We start from the raw sequence: 17,934 nt of genomic DNA, 5'->3' as shown, positions 1-17,934 counted from the left end.
TGCAAAAAGGCAGGCTTCCGTGGGCCTAATGTTTGAGCGTAAAAAAATGATGATGCCGGATAACCCTCTTGCCCAACGGTTGGCGGCTGGCTTGTCAGAACTCATAGCCCGCCAACTACTGCCATATAAACTGGTGGACTCGGAGGCCTTTCGCAAATTTGTGGCCATTGGAACACCACAATGGAAGGTCCCAGGAAGGAAGTATTTCTCAGAGAAGGGCATCCCAGAGCTATATGGCCATGTTCAGCGGCAAGTGAATGTATCTCTGGCACACAGTGTCGGTGCCAAGATACATCTGACCACAGACACGTGGTCTAGCAAACACGGGCAGGGAAGGTATATCAGTTTTACTGCCCACTGGGTGAACCTTCTGACGGCCGTCAAGCATGTAACCCGTGGCACCCGTGTAGATTTGGTTTTACCGCCACGGATTGCATGCAGGCCTGACTCTTCTTCTCCTCCTCCTACTCCATCCTCCTCCCTCTCCTCCTCAGCTGCCTCCTCCTTTTCCGCTGCTAGCGTCTCTTCCACTGCACCGCCCAAGCTCCCCAGAACCTATTCCACATGCCAGGTGAGACGTTGCCATGCCGTGCTGCGTCTGTTGTGCCTGGAAGCAAAGAGCCACACTGGCCCGGCACTCCTTTCAGCTTTGCGTTCACAGGCAGATGAGTGGCTAACACCGCTCAATTTGACAGTTGGTAAAGTGGTGTGTGACAACGGTGCCAATCTGCTTAGCGCATTGAAACAGGGCAAAATCACGCACGTGCCGTGCATGGCACACGTCTTAAACTTGGTCGTGCAGCGATTCCTTGTCAAATACCCTGGGGTCCAGGACATCTTGCGGCAGGCAAGGAAAATCTCGGCCCATTTCAGAAGATCTTACACGGCCATGGCTCGCCTTGCTGACATTCAGCGGCGACACCATCTGCCGGTCAGACGTCTTATTTGCGATTGCCCGACGCGATGGAACTCAACCTTCTATATGCTTGATAGGCTGCTCCAGCAGAAACGTGCAGTTAACGTCTACCTGTATGAACTCTGCGAAAGAAACGGTTCTGGGGAGCTGGGTTTTTTTTCACCGCGCCAGTGGCTGCTCATGCGCGACACATGCAGACTTCTGCGGCCATTTGAGGAGATCACCAAACTGGTCAGTCGCAGCCATGGCGCCATCAGTGACATGGTACCTTATGCCTTCTTTCTGGAGCGTGCATTGCGTCGTGTCATTGATCAGGCTGTGGAGGAGCAGGAGCGGGAAGATGAGGAAGTCGCAATGCTGGATGAATTCCCAGGGGGGGCTACTCTATCTGAGACAAGTCAACAACAGGAGTCTGATGAGGAGTCAGAGGAGGATGGTGCCGGGGCGGATGAGCAGGAGCAAGAAGAGCATGCTTTAAACCTTTCTGGGATCCCTGTTGTGCGAGGATGGGGAGAGGAGAATGAAGAGGACGACATTATCCTGGATGATGAGCAGGAGCCAGGCCACCACACCGCTTCCACTTTAGTGCAAATGGGGGCCTTCATGCTCCAGTGTTTTAATAGGGACCCCCGTATAAAAAGCATGAGGGTCAAGGACCAGTACTGGGTGGCAACGTACTTAGACCCCCGGTACAAACACAAAATGGCGGAAATGTTACCGCCGTCGCAGAGGGCTGTCAGAATGCAGCACTTCCAGGCCTTGCTTCGAGAAATGCTGCATTCTGCTTTTGCGTGCGCTGGCAGAGGAGCAATTCCCACTCCCAGAGAAGGATTTGCGGGTACCAATCCAACAGCGCCTGCAAGAAGAGGCCGGTTTGAAGATGTGTTGGTGACTTCGGATATGAGGTCATTCTTTCAGCCGACCCATCGACAGGTGTCATCCGGATCCAGCATCAGGGAACGCCTAGACCGTCAGGTGTCCGACTACATTGGGTTAACGGCCGATGTGGACGCTCTGAGGAGTGATGAACCCCTAGACTACTGGGTGGGCAGGCTTGACCTCTGGCCAGAGCTTGCCCAATTTGCAATCGAACTGTTGGCTTGCCCCTCATCCAGTGTCCTGTCCGAAAGGACGTTCAGCGCAGCAGGGGGGATTGTGACCGATAAGCGTACTCGCCTAGCTCACCACAGTGTTAACTACCTCACATTTCTAAAAATGAATGAGGCATGGATCTCGGAGGAATTCAACACATGTGACCAGTAGACCATGTATATGTCTATAAACTATTTTTTTAATCAAGCACACAGACCTTCTTAATTCATTTGGCTCACTTCCTTGACCCAAAAAAGCACACCGTACTATATGCCCCTACCCTCCTCTTTGAAGAGGTTGAGCGGTGTCATATTTCTACTGGGGCTGCTTATGATATCCCTGTGCTGTGCTGACTTCCTCCTGGGGGTTCTTATTATGAAGGGATCACACTATCCCTGTGCTGTGCTGACTTCCTCCTGGGGGTTCTTATTATGAGGGGATCACACCATCCCTGTGCTGTGCTGACTTCCTCCTGGGGCTGCTTACGGTGCTGCTGTCAGTGCTGTATGTCACGGTGCTGCTGTCAGCGCTGTATGTCACGGTGCTGCTGTCAGCGCTGTATGTCACGGTGCTGCTGTCAGCGCTGTATGTCACGGTGCTGCTGTCAGCGCTGTATGTCACGGTGCTGCTGTCAGCGCTGTATGTCACGGTGCTGCTGTCAGCGCTGTATGTCACGGTGCTGCTGTCAGCGCTGTATGTCACGGTGCTGCTGTCAGCGCTGTATGTCACGGTGCTGCTGTCAGCGCTGTATGTCACGGTGCTGCTGTCAGCGCTGTATGTCACGGTGCTGCTGTCAGCGCTGTATGTCACGGTGCTGCTGTCAGCGCTGTATGTCACGGTGCTGCTGTCAGCGCTGTATGTCACGGTGCTGCTGTCAGTGCTCTGTATTACGGTGCTGCTGTCAGATGCCTCTATCACGGTGCATGTGTCATTCCGGTATGTCACGCTGCTGGTGATCATCTCCTGCACCCTCTTCTTTGCCTACCCTGGTCCCTGACCTTCCCTCTCCTCCATTGCCTTCATTAGCTCCATAGTCCTGAATTGTTAGAACAATTTCCCAAATAAAATAAAAATGCTTGTAGTTATCGATCCCAAATTCACCTCATACATGTATTATGTCATTGTCCAGATGGTGGGACTACGTTTTACCCCCTAATAATTACCACGTGGCCGCAAATTCGACATGAAGGTTTGCAAAGTTCGCCTCCCATTGAAGTCAATGGGGCCCGCGGCGAACGGTCGGTTTCGCGAACGTTTGGGTCCGTTCGCATTTCGCGTTCGCGAAACGTCCCGTCGGAAGTTCGTCCATCACTATTTGGGAACATATTAGACATATAAAAAACATAGACAACAGTAGTTCAAATGAAATATGAGTTTATGATCTCAAAAAAAGATTAGACATGATCAGCTACAATTTGCTGCCAAACCACTGCCCCTCTACCCACAGAATATTCAAGGTATTTCTGCCGTAAATCTCAGGCAATTTGGGGGGGCAATCAAGCACTGGCATTTTCAATAGCCGTCAGCACGCCCACAGACAGACGAGCTGCAGCCTCTTCAACTGGGCCTGCCACTGCAGGGTCCACATTACTTGGCAGTGGGGCTAGGTAGCTGGTAGAATTCCTCCTTAAAAAAATATGTAGGTCCCAAGGTCCACACCAAACGAGACTCATCTCTGAGATTTACAAGTATTTACAGGCCTCTCCCTCTCTTTCTGGCCCAGGTCACCTCTATATGCGTGAGTGGTCTCGGCTTCTTGGCCAGACCATTACCACCCCCCAGTGGCTGAAAATTTGGGAGACTGCCTCTAAATCGTCTCGATGTGTAGAACAGAAAGAGACAATATATAAAATCCTGATGTTTTGGTACAGGACCCCACAGCTCCTACATAAATACGATCCCCGGGCTTCCCCACTCTGCTGGAGATGTCGGAAGGCTATTGGATCTCTTTTTCACATCTTCTGGGAATGCTCGGTCATTAAACCTTTTTGGTCCTCGGTCCATGTATATTTGCAAGAACTGTCCGACACCATCCTTCCTCTAACCCCAATCCACTTTCTGTTAGGCTTACCATTTCCTGACCTGCCTGCCAATGTTCAGAGACTCTTAGGCTATATTCTATTGGCAGCAAGACGGGCCATACCAGTCAGATGGCTGTCACAGTCCCCGCCAACACTCCCACAGATATTGCAAACGCTGCAACAGATCCGTAGGATGGAGCACCTTACCGCTGTTATTCATGATACTTTGCCTAGGTTTTCCCGAGTTTGGGACTTATGGGACCATTCCCAACTTAATCCGGGACTCCCTACAGCCCCCCCTTAAGGATTACCTGATGTCTTTCCTTACCCCCCCCCCCCCCCGCCAGTATATGTCTCTCCCCGAGGATGCCTCAGTCTGGTATAGGCTCCTCCCGGAAATGAGCGTACCCCAGATCCAGTGGTTGGCTATGCTTTTCTTGCAGACACGTAGCTATCTGGCCTACCCACCCATTGGACTCTCTCCTACACCCCCCCTCCTGACTCTTCCCCCCCCAGTCCCCCCCCCCGTTGCTGGATGCATTACTGCTTTAACTGAGCCTGTGACTTGATATTGCCTGACCATTATATTACTGTGTTTATTTTCTGTTTATTTTCTGCTTATTTTTCTTTTCTTGCTCTTTGGCCTATGGTCTGTAACATTGTTGACACTGACAATCATTTGTTGTTATACTTCCCTCTGTATATTCTCTCTGAAAATTTTCAATAAAAATACAATTGATAAAAAAAAAATATGTAGGATAAAGCAGCACTACATAGTTTATCTTGTAGAGTGCCAGGTTGATTGGATGTTCCCCCAGAGCAAAGGCCTCATCTGCCATGAAAACAAAATTGAGGCCATCAACATTCTCCTCAGCAGGTGGCAAGTTTAAGGTGCCATTTTGGAGCCACTTGTAGAACCCTGTCTGCATAATCACTCCTCCATCATTGTTGCGGCTGTTCTTCCAAACATCCAAATACAAGAACTCATAATTGGCAGACACTACAGCTAACATGACTATGCTGTAAAAGCCCTTATAGTTGAAATAATAGGAGCCAGGGTTGGTGGTACAATCCAGACATGCTTGCCATCAATAGCACCACCACAGTTGGGAAAATCCCACTGCTGAAGGAACTGGGCTGCCACATCTTGCCATTGCTCTGGGTTGAAAGGAAACTGTGGATTAAAAAAAAAAGAAAAAAGAAATTACTACTTCTGCACATAACATTGCAATCAGATTTGACACAAACATGCTTAGCCAATATAAGGATACACTTAAATGAGTATTTAAAGACAAAAGTGGAAGGACAACTTATCTGATTTCTCCCCCCTCTGGTGGCCCATTAGACAACTTTTAGGGGGGTAATGGGTAGATGCTTTGGACAGGTAACCCTCTCCACTTCCATGAGAGCTGTTTGCATAAATAATCAGTGATACTTTGGCCTGCCCCTCCTTACTTACATTATTGGCAGCCCAGTGTACAGGTAAGAAGTGTCATAATCTAAAAAGCTGGTGGATACACACTGTCCAAATTCCAGTACATTTTGACATTATGATTTAACCAATCAATATAATAGGAGACAAAAACGTAAGAAGTTTCAATTTGTAGGTAATCAGGCAGGCCCTTGCACTACATGATTTGAGAAATTTATACAGAAATTTGAACACAAAAGAGGGATAGTGTGTATGGGTTTTTCCACGTCAGCAGATACAGCATTTGGATCTGACTTTGCATTTTTAGGGGGGAGAATTTCAAATGAGTTTGGGCCAAACAAAATGGCTACTTGTACTCTGCCCAAATTTGAGTACACCAATAACATTTGTACAAATTCTAGGGGTTGTTTAGGGTAAGCCCCAAAATGTAGCTCACAAAAAACATTGTTAAGTTACCAGACTAGGTGTGTATGAGCCCAGGATAGCATGCTGGGGAGGTTATTGAAGGAAAATATGCATGTAGACCAAAAAAGGAGCAGGAAAAGCTTACAGCATACAGCATGCATGAGGACAAAGAGGACATTCACAGCATATTACAATATTGATAATTATGTAATAATTAGCAAAGGCATATGACATAATTGGTCATGATTAAGCAACCAATTTTTGGTCCAATAACTCCTCCTTCTCCTGTTCCTGGACAGAACTTGGTGTCAGGGCTGGGCTCAGCCCTTTCTTCTCAGAGCTGGCCACTCAGCTGTTGGCTAATTGCCAGCTCCTATCTCTCCACAGTTACTCAGCTGTTGATGATATCCTGCTCATCAGTCCTGCCTACTTAAGCCGTCCAGTCCAGAGGATCTATGCTTTCGCCTTGGTCAACATCACAGCGACATCTCCTGCGTTCCTGTTTAAAGACTTGCTTTGCTGACATCCCTTCTGGCTCCAGATTCTGCTTGCTGTTCCTGACTTCTCCCTTTTCTGACTATCCATTCTGGTTACTGAACTTTGACTATGTTTTGACTACGTTTGTTGTTTTTACCTTTATTATTAAACAAGTGTGATTTAACTGTACTTCTGTCTCGGTCTGATTTCATGGTTTCTGACAGTAAGTGAAGGGCATGAATTCAGAAGATGCAGTCAATCCACATGTTGGTAATATTTTTTCCAGATTTAATGAAAAGGATCACCGCATGGATCAGTTTGTCTTGTCCTTAGAAAACGCTCCTGAGTCGCATGGCTCAATTGGAATCTCCCACTGTGGCCGCCCCGATACAACCTATGTTGCAGGCTGACCCTGATACTGCTCCCCATCGATTTGGGGGTGATCCAGTCCAATTCAGAGGGTTTCTCAACCAGGTTGAGATATACTTTGAGATGCTGCCCCAGGCGTTTCCCACAGACAGAAGCAAAGTAGGTTTCGTGATATCTTTGCTTTCTGAGAGAGCCTTGGCCTGGGCAAACCCTCTATGTGAGACACAAAAACCTGTTGTCTTGAGCTGCCATGAGTTTGTGGCTTCATTTAAAAGGGTATTTGATGTTCCCGCACACTCTGCTTCTGCTGCCAAGTGCTTCATGTCCATCGAACAGTGTACAAGAACTGTTGCCGATTATGCCATTGAATTCCGTGCGCTGGCAGCAGAGGTTGTGTGGAACAAAGAGGCCCTCGTGGCTGCTTTTTCTCATGGTATCTCAGATACCATCGAGAATGAGATAGCAGCCTGAGATATACCCACTGAGCAGGAGAGGTTGATCATGTTTGTCATCCTCATTGACTCCAGGCACAGAGAAAGACTCCCTTTTAATTAACGCTTGTGGAAGCCTCCTGTACGTTTGTCTCTGAGCTTTGCAGTCCCACCCGTGCCTCCCTCACCTCTCATGCCTCCTGCTACCAAGTCGTCAGTGAAGGTGAATCCATGCACTTGGGTTTCACACGTCTCTCTGTGGATGAGAGAACCTTTGGGAGGAAGGAGAGATTGTATCTTTATTGTGGTCAGGCAGGTCACATTTTGAAGTCTTGTCCTATCCGTCCAGGGAATGTCCGAACCTTGAGGTCCTGTCATGGACAGACCTTAGGTAGCGTTGTTTCAGCCCCAGTTATCCAGAAGGATAAACTCCTGGTTTCGGTCACCTTTTTTGGGCTGAGTTGTCCGTCGAGATAGAGGCTCTAATCGACTCTGAGGCATCAGGCCTGTTCATTGATGCTGCCTTTGTATTGAAGCACTCGATCCTGCTGCAGCTACGTGACACTCCACTTGCCATTGAGGCTCTTGATGGGAGACCTCTACAGCCTGTCCATGTGACTCATTTGACGGTTCGGTTGTCCATGGCCGTAGGGGCTCTTCACCATGAGATAATCCAATTCCAAGTTATTTCCTCACCTAAGTTTCTGTTGGTTATTGGTTATACTTGGTTACAGAGGTGCAACTCCTCTTTTGATTGGCTCCATGCTCAGGTTCTCTCCTGGTCACCACAATGCAGTAAAACATGCTTCCAGAAGCTAGCCAGGGTCCTGTGCAACTCTTCACTCTCTTCACTGCCGGAGGAGCACAGCAATTTTAGTGATGTCTTTGACAAAGGTCAAGGCGGTAGTTTGCCTCCACACTGGCCGCATGATTGCGCAATTGACCTTCAGCCTGGCGCCATACCCACTCGTGGTTGGGTTTACCCATTGTCGGTCTTGAAGCATAAGGCCATGGAGGAGTATGCTGCAGGCGCACTTTCTGAAGGTTTCATCCACAAATCCTCGTCCCTTGCTGGTGCTGGTTTCTTCTTCATGGAGAAGAAGATTGGTGAACTGAGACCTTGTATTGATTATAGGAGACTTATAGGGGTCTTCTTTTGACTTCTCCGTGCTTTTCGGTTCTTCTGCTCTTTTGCCGCTCTTTTGCTAGCGGAGGAGCAGAGCTTTCTCCTTCGCCGTCGCCACTGTCTTCTTCTTATTCTTCTTACTTCTTTTCTTCTGATGCTGACACAACCCTCTTTCCCGCTGTAATGCCGTGGACACAGTGTGCGGACTTATATAGGCATAAGGGGCATGGTCACCAGGTGAAGTAACTGATCAATTTAGTCTAGTGCTGTTATTATCAGTTACGTATTCCTTTGTTTAGTCCCTATAGTTTAGCTATCAATCAATATGCTAAGCACATGTTATTGGTAATATCAGAATTACTACCACCCTTGGCTATGAAATCAATACACGGTCTAAGGTCAATTAAATCTTATTTATTTCCCAAGGGAATAATACAGCGTGCATTAGGTATTAATAGAAGTTACAATAATACATAGCATACAATCACAGTGCAATCTAAGCCTTATACTTATCGATCCTCGTGACTGGGTCTTCTGATGGAATAAAGAGACAGAGCTCAGGTCACAACCCTTTTTGTCAAACATACTTCAGCCATACCACACCCCATAGCCCATCCTACTCTTTCCCATAGACCAATCAGCGTCTCTGGGGCGTCTCCTCCCCCAGGCTACCAGTCCTGCCATACTTGGCCTCTGGGGGCAGTGTTTGCCCATAATTGCAACTGCTCCGACTGGATTGCTATCTCGTGGCCTAATCTCGGACGCCCCACCAACTGTCCCTCTGTTCTTGCAGACAAGCCGGCGCCATATCCTCTTTGAAGTTCCGTACATTCCAGGTGGGCTGAATAGAAACTCATTCTGCTATTCAAGTTGTGTCACATTCCTTGTTTTTAAACGTGTGAAACTGCCTGGCAATCACTATGGCTGAGTTCGGCTGTACAAACAGCTGTGTAGATGTATAACAATAATTCCTGTCTGATTCCAACATATGCCGCTTTGCGCCTAAACACGGCGCATACCACCCTTCTTCAGACACGGCTCCTTTTGAACAGTCCATAACTGTCTTAACGTGTGTGGTTCCCCAACATGTGCTTCCGAACCAGTACCTGTGGCACAGTCCTTAGCTTGTGTAACGCGTGGTTGTTTCCAACGAGCGCTCCAGAGACATCTCTTATGGAACAGTACACAAGTGTCTTACCACGTTGTGTTTTCAACGTGTGCAGAAACAGGTCCTATGGGGCAGTCCATAATTGTTTTACCACGTGATGTTTCCCAACACATGCCGCTTTGCCACTGAGTGACACATCTCCACCATTCTTCAGCGACAGCTTCCATGTCACCATTCTGCATCTTGGGTATCTTCAGGATGGCAGTACAGGCAAGGGGTGCCCATTCATTCACCATTCACCAGCACCCATTCAGAGCAACATATCGCCCAGCTTTCAGACCCTGAGTCACGAGGACGGCCTTTCGCACATGTTTTTAACCTAAAACACACCTTTATCACACTATGCCATGACATAAATCAGCCCATTACCCTAATATACATATATACATAGGACCTCTCAATTTGCGTATCCCGCTCCCCACCTCCTATACATCCTTGCCGTAACTACGGGTCGGGATTAGGCAGGCTTGCTCACGATGGCCTTCCCTACCGCAATTTTGGCACGTCAGTTTTATTCCAGGGCTCTGAGCTGGCAGCAAAGCCTCTATCACATATGCAGAGACCTTACCGTCAGTTCGTCCCTCCACTTGCATAGATAGATGCGAAATCCTCCTATATAAATGTCTGGTCCAACAACACATAACAACTTGCACCAATGACGACACTGCAGCAATAATGAGTAATACCACAACGGGATGTATCAAATAATTCAAAATGCTATTGGCCTTATTGGAATGTCCGAAGATTACCTCCCACCAAGACCCTCCCACATCAGTATCTAATTGATGCACTACCTCCTTTATTTCCTTCTGATTATGATATATGGCTATAGTAGCATTAGCTCTCTCTTGCTGCAGCATCCTCATGAGGCTCTCATCCTTATCCCAATCTGCTAACCATTCTTGTATTTTATTTCCCATACCAAGGTTCAGGGCTCTCAGATTAACCGGGCGGTTCTGGTTGATATCCACCGACAGGTTGGCCATATGCGGTACCACATAGTTCCATTCCTGTGTCTGGATCTCAGAGACACCGCCAAGGGTACACCATGCTCCCCTTGCCATTGTCAGGTTCACCGAACACCCTATTTTCATGATTAAAGTCACATTAGTATCCTTTAGGACAAAGAAGCAAACTCTCCCATGTCCCAAATAATACACTGGTATTCCCTTCCCGGCAATATTCTCCCCATCCAGCACACAGAGTGACGCGTCCTCCCAACATTTCTCATTCACCACTGTGTATTGGCCCGGCATACAAAGGACGTCATGGTCATGCCTCCGACAGAGGGAAATATCAACCTGCCTCCAGCTGCCATACTCTCTGATCACATGTGGGTACGTTAGCCTCAGATGCAATAAAGTAGAGTCCCCAGTCAGTAAGCCCATTGATACCACCGAATACACAGATTGGGTCTGCACTTCTGTATATGGGATCAATGAAGAAGCGTAACATCTCTCATAATCCAAGTCAGTACATCCGATCCAGGCATTCGACCACCAACTTGGATTAGTGTAAGGGATGTGTTTTGGTAAGATCTTACTGAGTTGTGACGCCAGCTCATAAGGCCATTTCCCACCATACAGGGACTGTACAATTAGCTTGATGTTGGTTGATAGTTCCGCCTGTCCCTGCGTGCATGCCAGAGCCCATGACATGTTTTTACCCTGTATCACCACACTATCCACCAACCTCTTAAAATGGCGGATAAAATCTTGAGCTACTTGTACCTGAGTATTTATGTGACGCTGTTGAATATTATCAATAATGTCATTAATTTCTTTCTGAGCAACAAAGCCCCGCTTACTGTCTGAAACTATGGCTGCGAGTTTGTTCCTCAGGAGATCGATGTCCACTCCATTGATAACCCCCATCCCAGCTCCTATTCCCCCTACTATAGTGCTGAATACATCCCTCCTCTTTCGGTCACTCCTCAGAATTAAGCGTCCTGTCTGGACCCCATTCCGCGGAGCAAGCCACTGATATACTGACCGCACTTGATTCATCGTATATTCAGCACATATAGGGTAATATGATTTTACCAACCATTGCGAGACATTGAAATGCCATGTGGTGAAGGCATATTGTACCCTGGTAGCCAGTGTTTGTGGTGAGCTTAGATCTATTTGTAGCGGTTCCCCTTTCTCTAATGGAATATGCTCCTGTGTGTGATCACTGGCACCGCTTATGCAGGGTTTCAACCTCTCAGGTGAGACATCAACCAGGCGTATCTCCCCCATGTCCAATTCTGGTGTCCCACACGTCCAGTAACCAAGAGCTTCTCTGTAGGACTGATAAGACCGAGATACTGCCCCCACAAGGAAATTCTCACCCCGTTGATGTGTCATCTGGAGCTCCCTCGTTTGGCCGACGGCCACCCTACTATGCCTAAGTGTCAGCCTCCTGGGTCTCTGCGCCCTATTACTTTGATCATGCCAGTATATGCCACACATAAAAACATATTTCCCTTCTTTCAATTCTTCACCAAAAACCCCATATCCTACGTCCCTTGTTTCCCAAGGTTTAGATAGGTTGGAATCTTTACCTAACCAATAACCCGTTTCATTCATATATATAGTCACATCTATAAACGGCTGGAGAGTTTCCGGTATGATGTTTTGCAAGTTTTGTTTATACGCACGTCCTTGAGATGTTGAGTTAGGATTAAATCGTCCAAAAGCAAAAGAAACTTTGTATTGTAAATTGCCCTGGTGACCCCATTGGTATGTGTCCGGTAACTTAGGGCTTTCTGATATAATCCTGACCTTTCTCCTTCTTTCATCTCCCCCCTGCATCCCCTTTTGGCCCAACAAGTCCAACATCGATGATACAATTGAAGTGGATGCATGGTTCTCCTCAGGGTTTTCCCTTTCAACATCATCCCCTGAGTCTTCGTCTGAGTCAATTTGAGATGTTACATGGCTCAGATGGATCGCCAACACGACAATTATGATCCTTCCATCCATTTTTTTTTTTTTTCAGAGACTTTGCCAATCTTTGCTCCACCAGGACTCTGAAAAACAAGAACAAGAGCGGAATCAATTCCTATCAGCAGTACCTTTTACATTGATCAGCATGAACCCATCTCTCTATTTCCCTCTTTTTCATGCCTTTTGCACCCTTGTTATCCATGAGCCGCTTTACTTTGACCACCTGATCACTAAGGGCCATAGTGACTGCGAACGGTCCAGTCCAGTTTGCGTCCCATGAAGACTTGGAAACAAAGTTCTTTACCATGACCCTGTCTCCAATCTTCAAGCTAATGGGAGGCCTTCCAGGCTGCTCCTTCTCTTTAGGTGCCATGTTACTTGCAGCAAATTGCAAATACCTCTGTACCTGCTCTTGCAGTTGGACCAGAAATCTGTCCTTTTCCGCACTCTCTCTCAAGGGGGTACTAAGTATTGGGTCTGCTGGGTGGCTAAGGTTCATCATTCTCCCCGTCATCAGCTGATATGGAGTTACTGACGTACTTTTGGCTGTAGACCCTCGTACGGCCATCAGGATTGCAGGCAGATGAATCAGCCAGTTCTTTCCTGATTGCAGTACCATCTTTTTAAGCCTCTCCTTCAATGTTCGATTCATCCTTTCAACCATTCCTGATGATTGTGGATGGTATGGCACATGGAATCTCTGTTCTACACCCAGCAGCTCACAAATATGTTTCATGACCCTGCCGGTAAAGTGAGTCCCCCTATCGGATTCCAGGACTTTGGGGAACCCCCATCTTGAAAAAACTTCGGTCCACAGAGCTCTAGCTGTGGCCGTAGCAGAGTCCTTTCTTAGGGGCAGAGACTCCACCCATTTCGAAAAGACGTCCACCACTACCAGTAGATATCTGTATCCTCCAGGGGTACTTTGCAATGGACCAACAAAGTCAATCTGTAGGTTTTCCCAGGGTCCATTGGCTAATGGTACCCTTGCTAATACTGGTCTCTGTCCCTTTGGCCTAGGGTTCATTTGTGCACATATTAAACATTCCTGCACTACCTGTGAGACTGTGTTTCCCATTGTCTCCCACCAGTACCTAGCTTGTACAAATTTCAAGGTACCCTGAACACCCATGTGGCCTGTTAACCTGTGATTCTCAAGGGCTAAGTCTTTTTGATGTTGGGAGGGAACTACAAACCTTCGTCCTTCTGACGTTTCTTTTAACAGTAGATCGTCTTCCAATACATAATCTTGGGGAGCATCTGCCGCTTTTGCTCTAAGCTGCTTTTTGATTGAGCTCAAGGCCTCGTCCTTATTTTGCTCACCTGCTAAACATGGGGTAGGCATCCTTAGCACCGGCAAGAGTTCATGTGAACCTGCTGTCACCTTCTGCTCCTCAAAATTATGTTCCTCCCATGCCTGCCTCCCTTCCGCATCATAGGGTGTCCACTTGACCCCTATCAGGGCTGCCTCCTTTGCCAGCTCATCTGCCTTGTTGTTACCCACAGTAATTTCCTCTCCACCTTTTTGGTGTGCTCTCACCTTAATGATAGCCACTCTCTGAGGTTCCACACTCGCTCTTTCCCATATGTCTCTTAGCACCGCACTATGTACCAATTCTCTCCCCGAGGCATCACTGAAGCCCCTTGACTGCCACAAAGGCATGTATTCGGTCAGAGACCTTGTTACATAGGCGCTGTCGGAGAATATGGTTATGGGACCTGAACTGAAATGCGTAATGGCCTCTCTCACTGCCTCTAGTTCAGCTCTTTGGGCAGAAAAGCTTCGAGGGCATTTGGTCATGATTTTCTCATTGGTCTGGGGGCACCACAGGGCATACCCTGTGTGAAAACTTCCTTCATCCCAGTACCTTGATCCATCCACCCAGACTTTAAGGTCTCCATTACCCCATGCTAATCTGAACATCTCCTGTGTCCTGGTCCGATGTACCTCCCCACAGTCATGTTGCTCCCCCTCATATTGCATTAATTGTGGGAGAGTGTAGGTGGCATTGTGGGTCACCGCCAGATTCCTGGGTGTCAAATCCACTAGCCATCTGGCTACCCTTTGGGAGGATACTCCACTGAGGGTACGTTCCAGAAGCATTTTAATTGGGGAATGGGGTGTCTGCAGAATGATTTTACCAAACCCCACAACATGTTCTGTGGCGAGAACCGACCAATGCACTGCCAAAAGGTTCCTGACACATTCATCGAATCCCCTCTCTACCGGGCTTAGTACTCTGGACCAATATCCCACAGGTACCCATTTACCCTGCCTCTCCTGCAGTAACACAGCTGTTATTGCTACAGCAGAGGCGTACACTTGTAGTGCAAAGGGCAAATCGGCATTCGGATTGCTCAAAGCCGGGGCCTGCATCAGACTCACCTTTAGCTCGGTGAAAGCTTGTTCATGCTCTCCCAACCAGTCTAAGGGGTCTGTTTCCCTCTTTTCTCCTTTGAGAAACTCATACAGGGGTCTTGCCTTTTCTGCAAAGCCTTCAATGAAGTCCCTGCAGAAACCAACCATTCCCAGGAACTGCCTCAAAGCAGTTTTAGTGATTGGTCTTGGTAGATTCCTGATAGTTTCACATTTGTTCGGGTCTGGAGTCCTTCCCCCCTGTGAAACTATCACACCTAAGAAACACACTGAATCCTTCATCAATTGTGCCTTTTTGGGATTTAACTTCAGACCCGCATTCTCGATTAGTGTCAGGAGTTCCTCCAGCAGAGCGTAGTGCTGCTCCTTTGTCTCTGTTTGAAGAAAGACGTCGTCCACATATTGAATGATGCATTCTGGCTCAGAAAATGTCTTCAGAATATCCACCATACAGATGTGGAAGTATGTAGAGCTGGATTTGAACCCCTGGGCCAATCGACAGAATGCATACTGCTTTCCCTGAAATGTAAAGGCTAGCTTGTATTGGCTATCCTCATGTACGGGAATTGAAAAATAGCCATTTGATATATCAATTGATGAGTACACCCTCGCTGAAGGTTTCAGTGCCGTCATCATATCTGGCATCTTAGCAACTACATTTGTAATAGATGGGGTGCATCTGTTTAGCGCACGGAAATCTACAGTGGGCCTCCACCCCCCCTCCTTCTTCACTGGCCAGAGGGCTGCATTTGTTTTAGACTGGCATTCTTTAATTACATTTTGTGCCAATAAATTCCTCACTGTGCTCTCTATGTATGGGATAGATTCGGGTGGAATTTTGTACTGACGCTGAGGTGGCGGATCAGGGCCCTCAATTTTAACAATCATGTTTGAAACCTTACCACATTGCGCTTTAGATGTTGCCCACACTTTGTTATGTTGCCACAAGATTTTAGCCAATATTTGGTCCTCTGTTTTCAGTATTGCCTGCGGGTCAAGGATTTCATTTGTTTTAACTGATGCAACCTCACCGCTGTCTATGACCGTATGCACCTTGCCTTTGTATCTAGACCCTTTCCACAATACCCAATTATATAGATCGAGAATCAGTCCGTGTGCCCCCATGACATCAGAGCCCAAAATAGTGCCCTCATGTGTTGGGGAAAGAAACAAACTGTGTTCCACACATAACCTCTTTATTTCTATGTTTACGGGTATTGATTGCTCAGAGGGTACTAGTTGTCCCCCGAATCCTCTAAGGAAAATTTGCCTCCCCGCAGGATCCTTTTGAAGTTCAATGTTAGTTATGCTGACAGCTGCCCCTGTATCCAAAAGTACATTTGTGCGATGGCCCCCTATCGCCCCTCGGATACGTGGTCTGCCGCTTTTGTCCCTGTCCAGCTGACATATTAGGGACAACTCCGGGGCCTGACATCCCTATGGTTTAAAATAAGGATTGGTTGGGGGAGGGATTTTATACTCCTCGTGGTTTTCCTCAATCCTTTTCCCTATCCTCTGTACTTCCCCCCGAAGAGAACCATATATTATAGCATCAGGTGCCTCGTTTGGCTCCTTCGCCACCTTATCTGGTCCAGGTTTTTGCTGTTCCCTCTTATGCCAAGGCTTCTTCTCACCCATGTTCCTCCTAGGCAGTTTACAGTCCTTTATCACATGGCCTGTATTGCCACATCTGTAACACCTGCCTGCAAATCTCATTCTAGGTTCGCTTTTAACTATCTCCGCAACTCTTTTATGGGGCCTATTGTCTTGATCTGTCTCCCGAACCCAGTCCCTTAATATGTTTATAAAGGTCTGATACGAGGTGGCGTTCCTCAGTGCAATTCTGGTATGGTAATCTATACATGTGCATTTATTAGCCATAGAACACAGAAAGCTATTGTCATCAGGAGACATATCAGGACAATTGTAGGTGGCTTTATAAATGGAGAAGTATTCACTGCAAAAGAGTATTGGATCAACTCCCCTCCTAAACTTTGTATTTTCCAGTGCGTCTGAACCCCTAGTATCTCTTCCTCCCATTATGCGCTGCATTTCCCTCATTCTATCTGCCGAGTTCCCCCAATTTGAGTTTAACTCGGGAGATAGACCTCTATGACTCCCGACTGGTGTTTGCAGTTTTTCACACAGTTGCAATGGAAGCCATGCGCGGAGGAGTGCGCATGCATCCCTATTGTTCAAAATGTACTGTGCCACTACCGCTTCCAGCCTGTTCGAGAGACTAATGGGTGAAGCGCTAGTGTCAAACTTTCCCAAAATCTGGCACAAATTTGTGCGATCTTGTATGGAGAGTGTTGTGGATTGGGTGCTACCCTCCCTTTTTATGATATCTAATCCTTGTCCAGTCCTTTCTGGCACAGGAGTGAAGAGAGAAGAACTTTGATTCGGGGACTCTTCAGCATTGTCAGCCGAACATACTGGTTGCTGTTCGATCGGTATTCCTTCTCTTTGATCCTGGGTCACAATGGAATGTGCATCTTTGTTAGCACAGCAATGGGTGTACACGTTCTCCATTGCCCGTGCTCTCAAAGACACAATGGTATGATCTTTTTGGGCTAGCTGACTTTTACATTCCTGTAGTTCTGCCCTAAGCATTTCTATCGCATTTACATTCCCAGCCTCCTTCTTTTCTAAAGATGCGATACACTGTTCTCTCAACATACATGTTTCCTTCCATTCATCCAACCCCTGTTCCAATACATTATTCTCAGTCACCAATTGTTCAATCTCATTCCTCAGGTCCTCACATTCACAAATATCCGCTATAGCTGCAATATCTCTACTCGCATTTTCTATCTTTCCTAGTAACTCTGTTCTATCCTTATACCACTCCAACTCTTTCTGTTCTGCAATTTCTTTCATTCTCAGTAACATGCGTACAGAATTGGCTATTCTCTTTTTCTTGCCCTTCTTTGAAGATTTTTTATCCTTTATGGCATCATTATGAGTATTGCATTGTTTCAATAGATCATTGAATTGGTGTGTTAAAGCATCCTTTACTATACTGTTGAATTGAATACAAGCATTTTTCCCAAGAAACTCTTCAAGGATATCCATTGACATGCTAATTAGCCTATCCACACTAGATTGCTCAGCCAGTTGCTTAGACAAAAGAAAACAGATAACAAATGGACAACCCCCCCTACTCAAAAAAAAAAAAAAAAAAACTGAT

The 17,934-nt window shown here is 47.0% G+C and overlaps 1 protein-coding gene across 1 annotated transcript; it reads right to left on the bottom strand.

Moving 5' to 3' along the window:
• Positions 1 to 15,158: 15,158 nt before the first annotated feature.
• Positions 15,159 to 17,636, bottom strand: LOC143975873 (posterior protein-like). The gene has a single exon (XM_077478425.1). It carries the CDS (start codon positions 17,634 to 17,636, stop codon positions 16,182 to 16,184), a length of 1,455 nt encoding a protein of 484 aa, XP_077334551.1. The 3' UTR covers positions 15,159 to 16,181.
• Between the last annotated feature and the right edge of the window lie 298 nt (positions 17,637 to 17,934).

Source organism: Lithobates pipiens, unplaced genomic scaffold (genome assembly GCF_037356315.1).
Source record: "Lithobates pipiens isolate NorthernLeopardFrog02 unplaced genomic scaffold, aLitPip1_a1.2 Scaffold_13, whole genome shotgun sequence".
Lineage (NCBI taxonomy): Eukaryota > Metazoa > Chordata > Amphibia > Anura > Ranidae > Lithobates > Lithobates pipiens.
The sequence above is the reverse complement of the archived record's forward strand: the minus strand, read 5'-3'. Positions and strand labels throughout refer to the sequence as shown.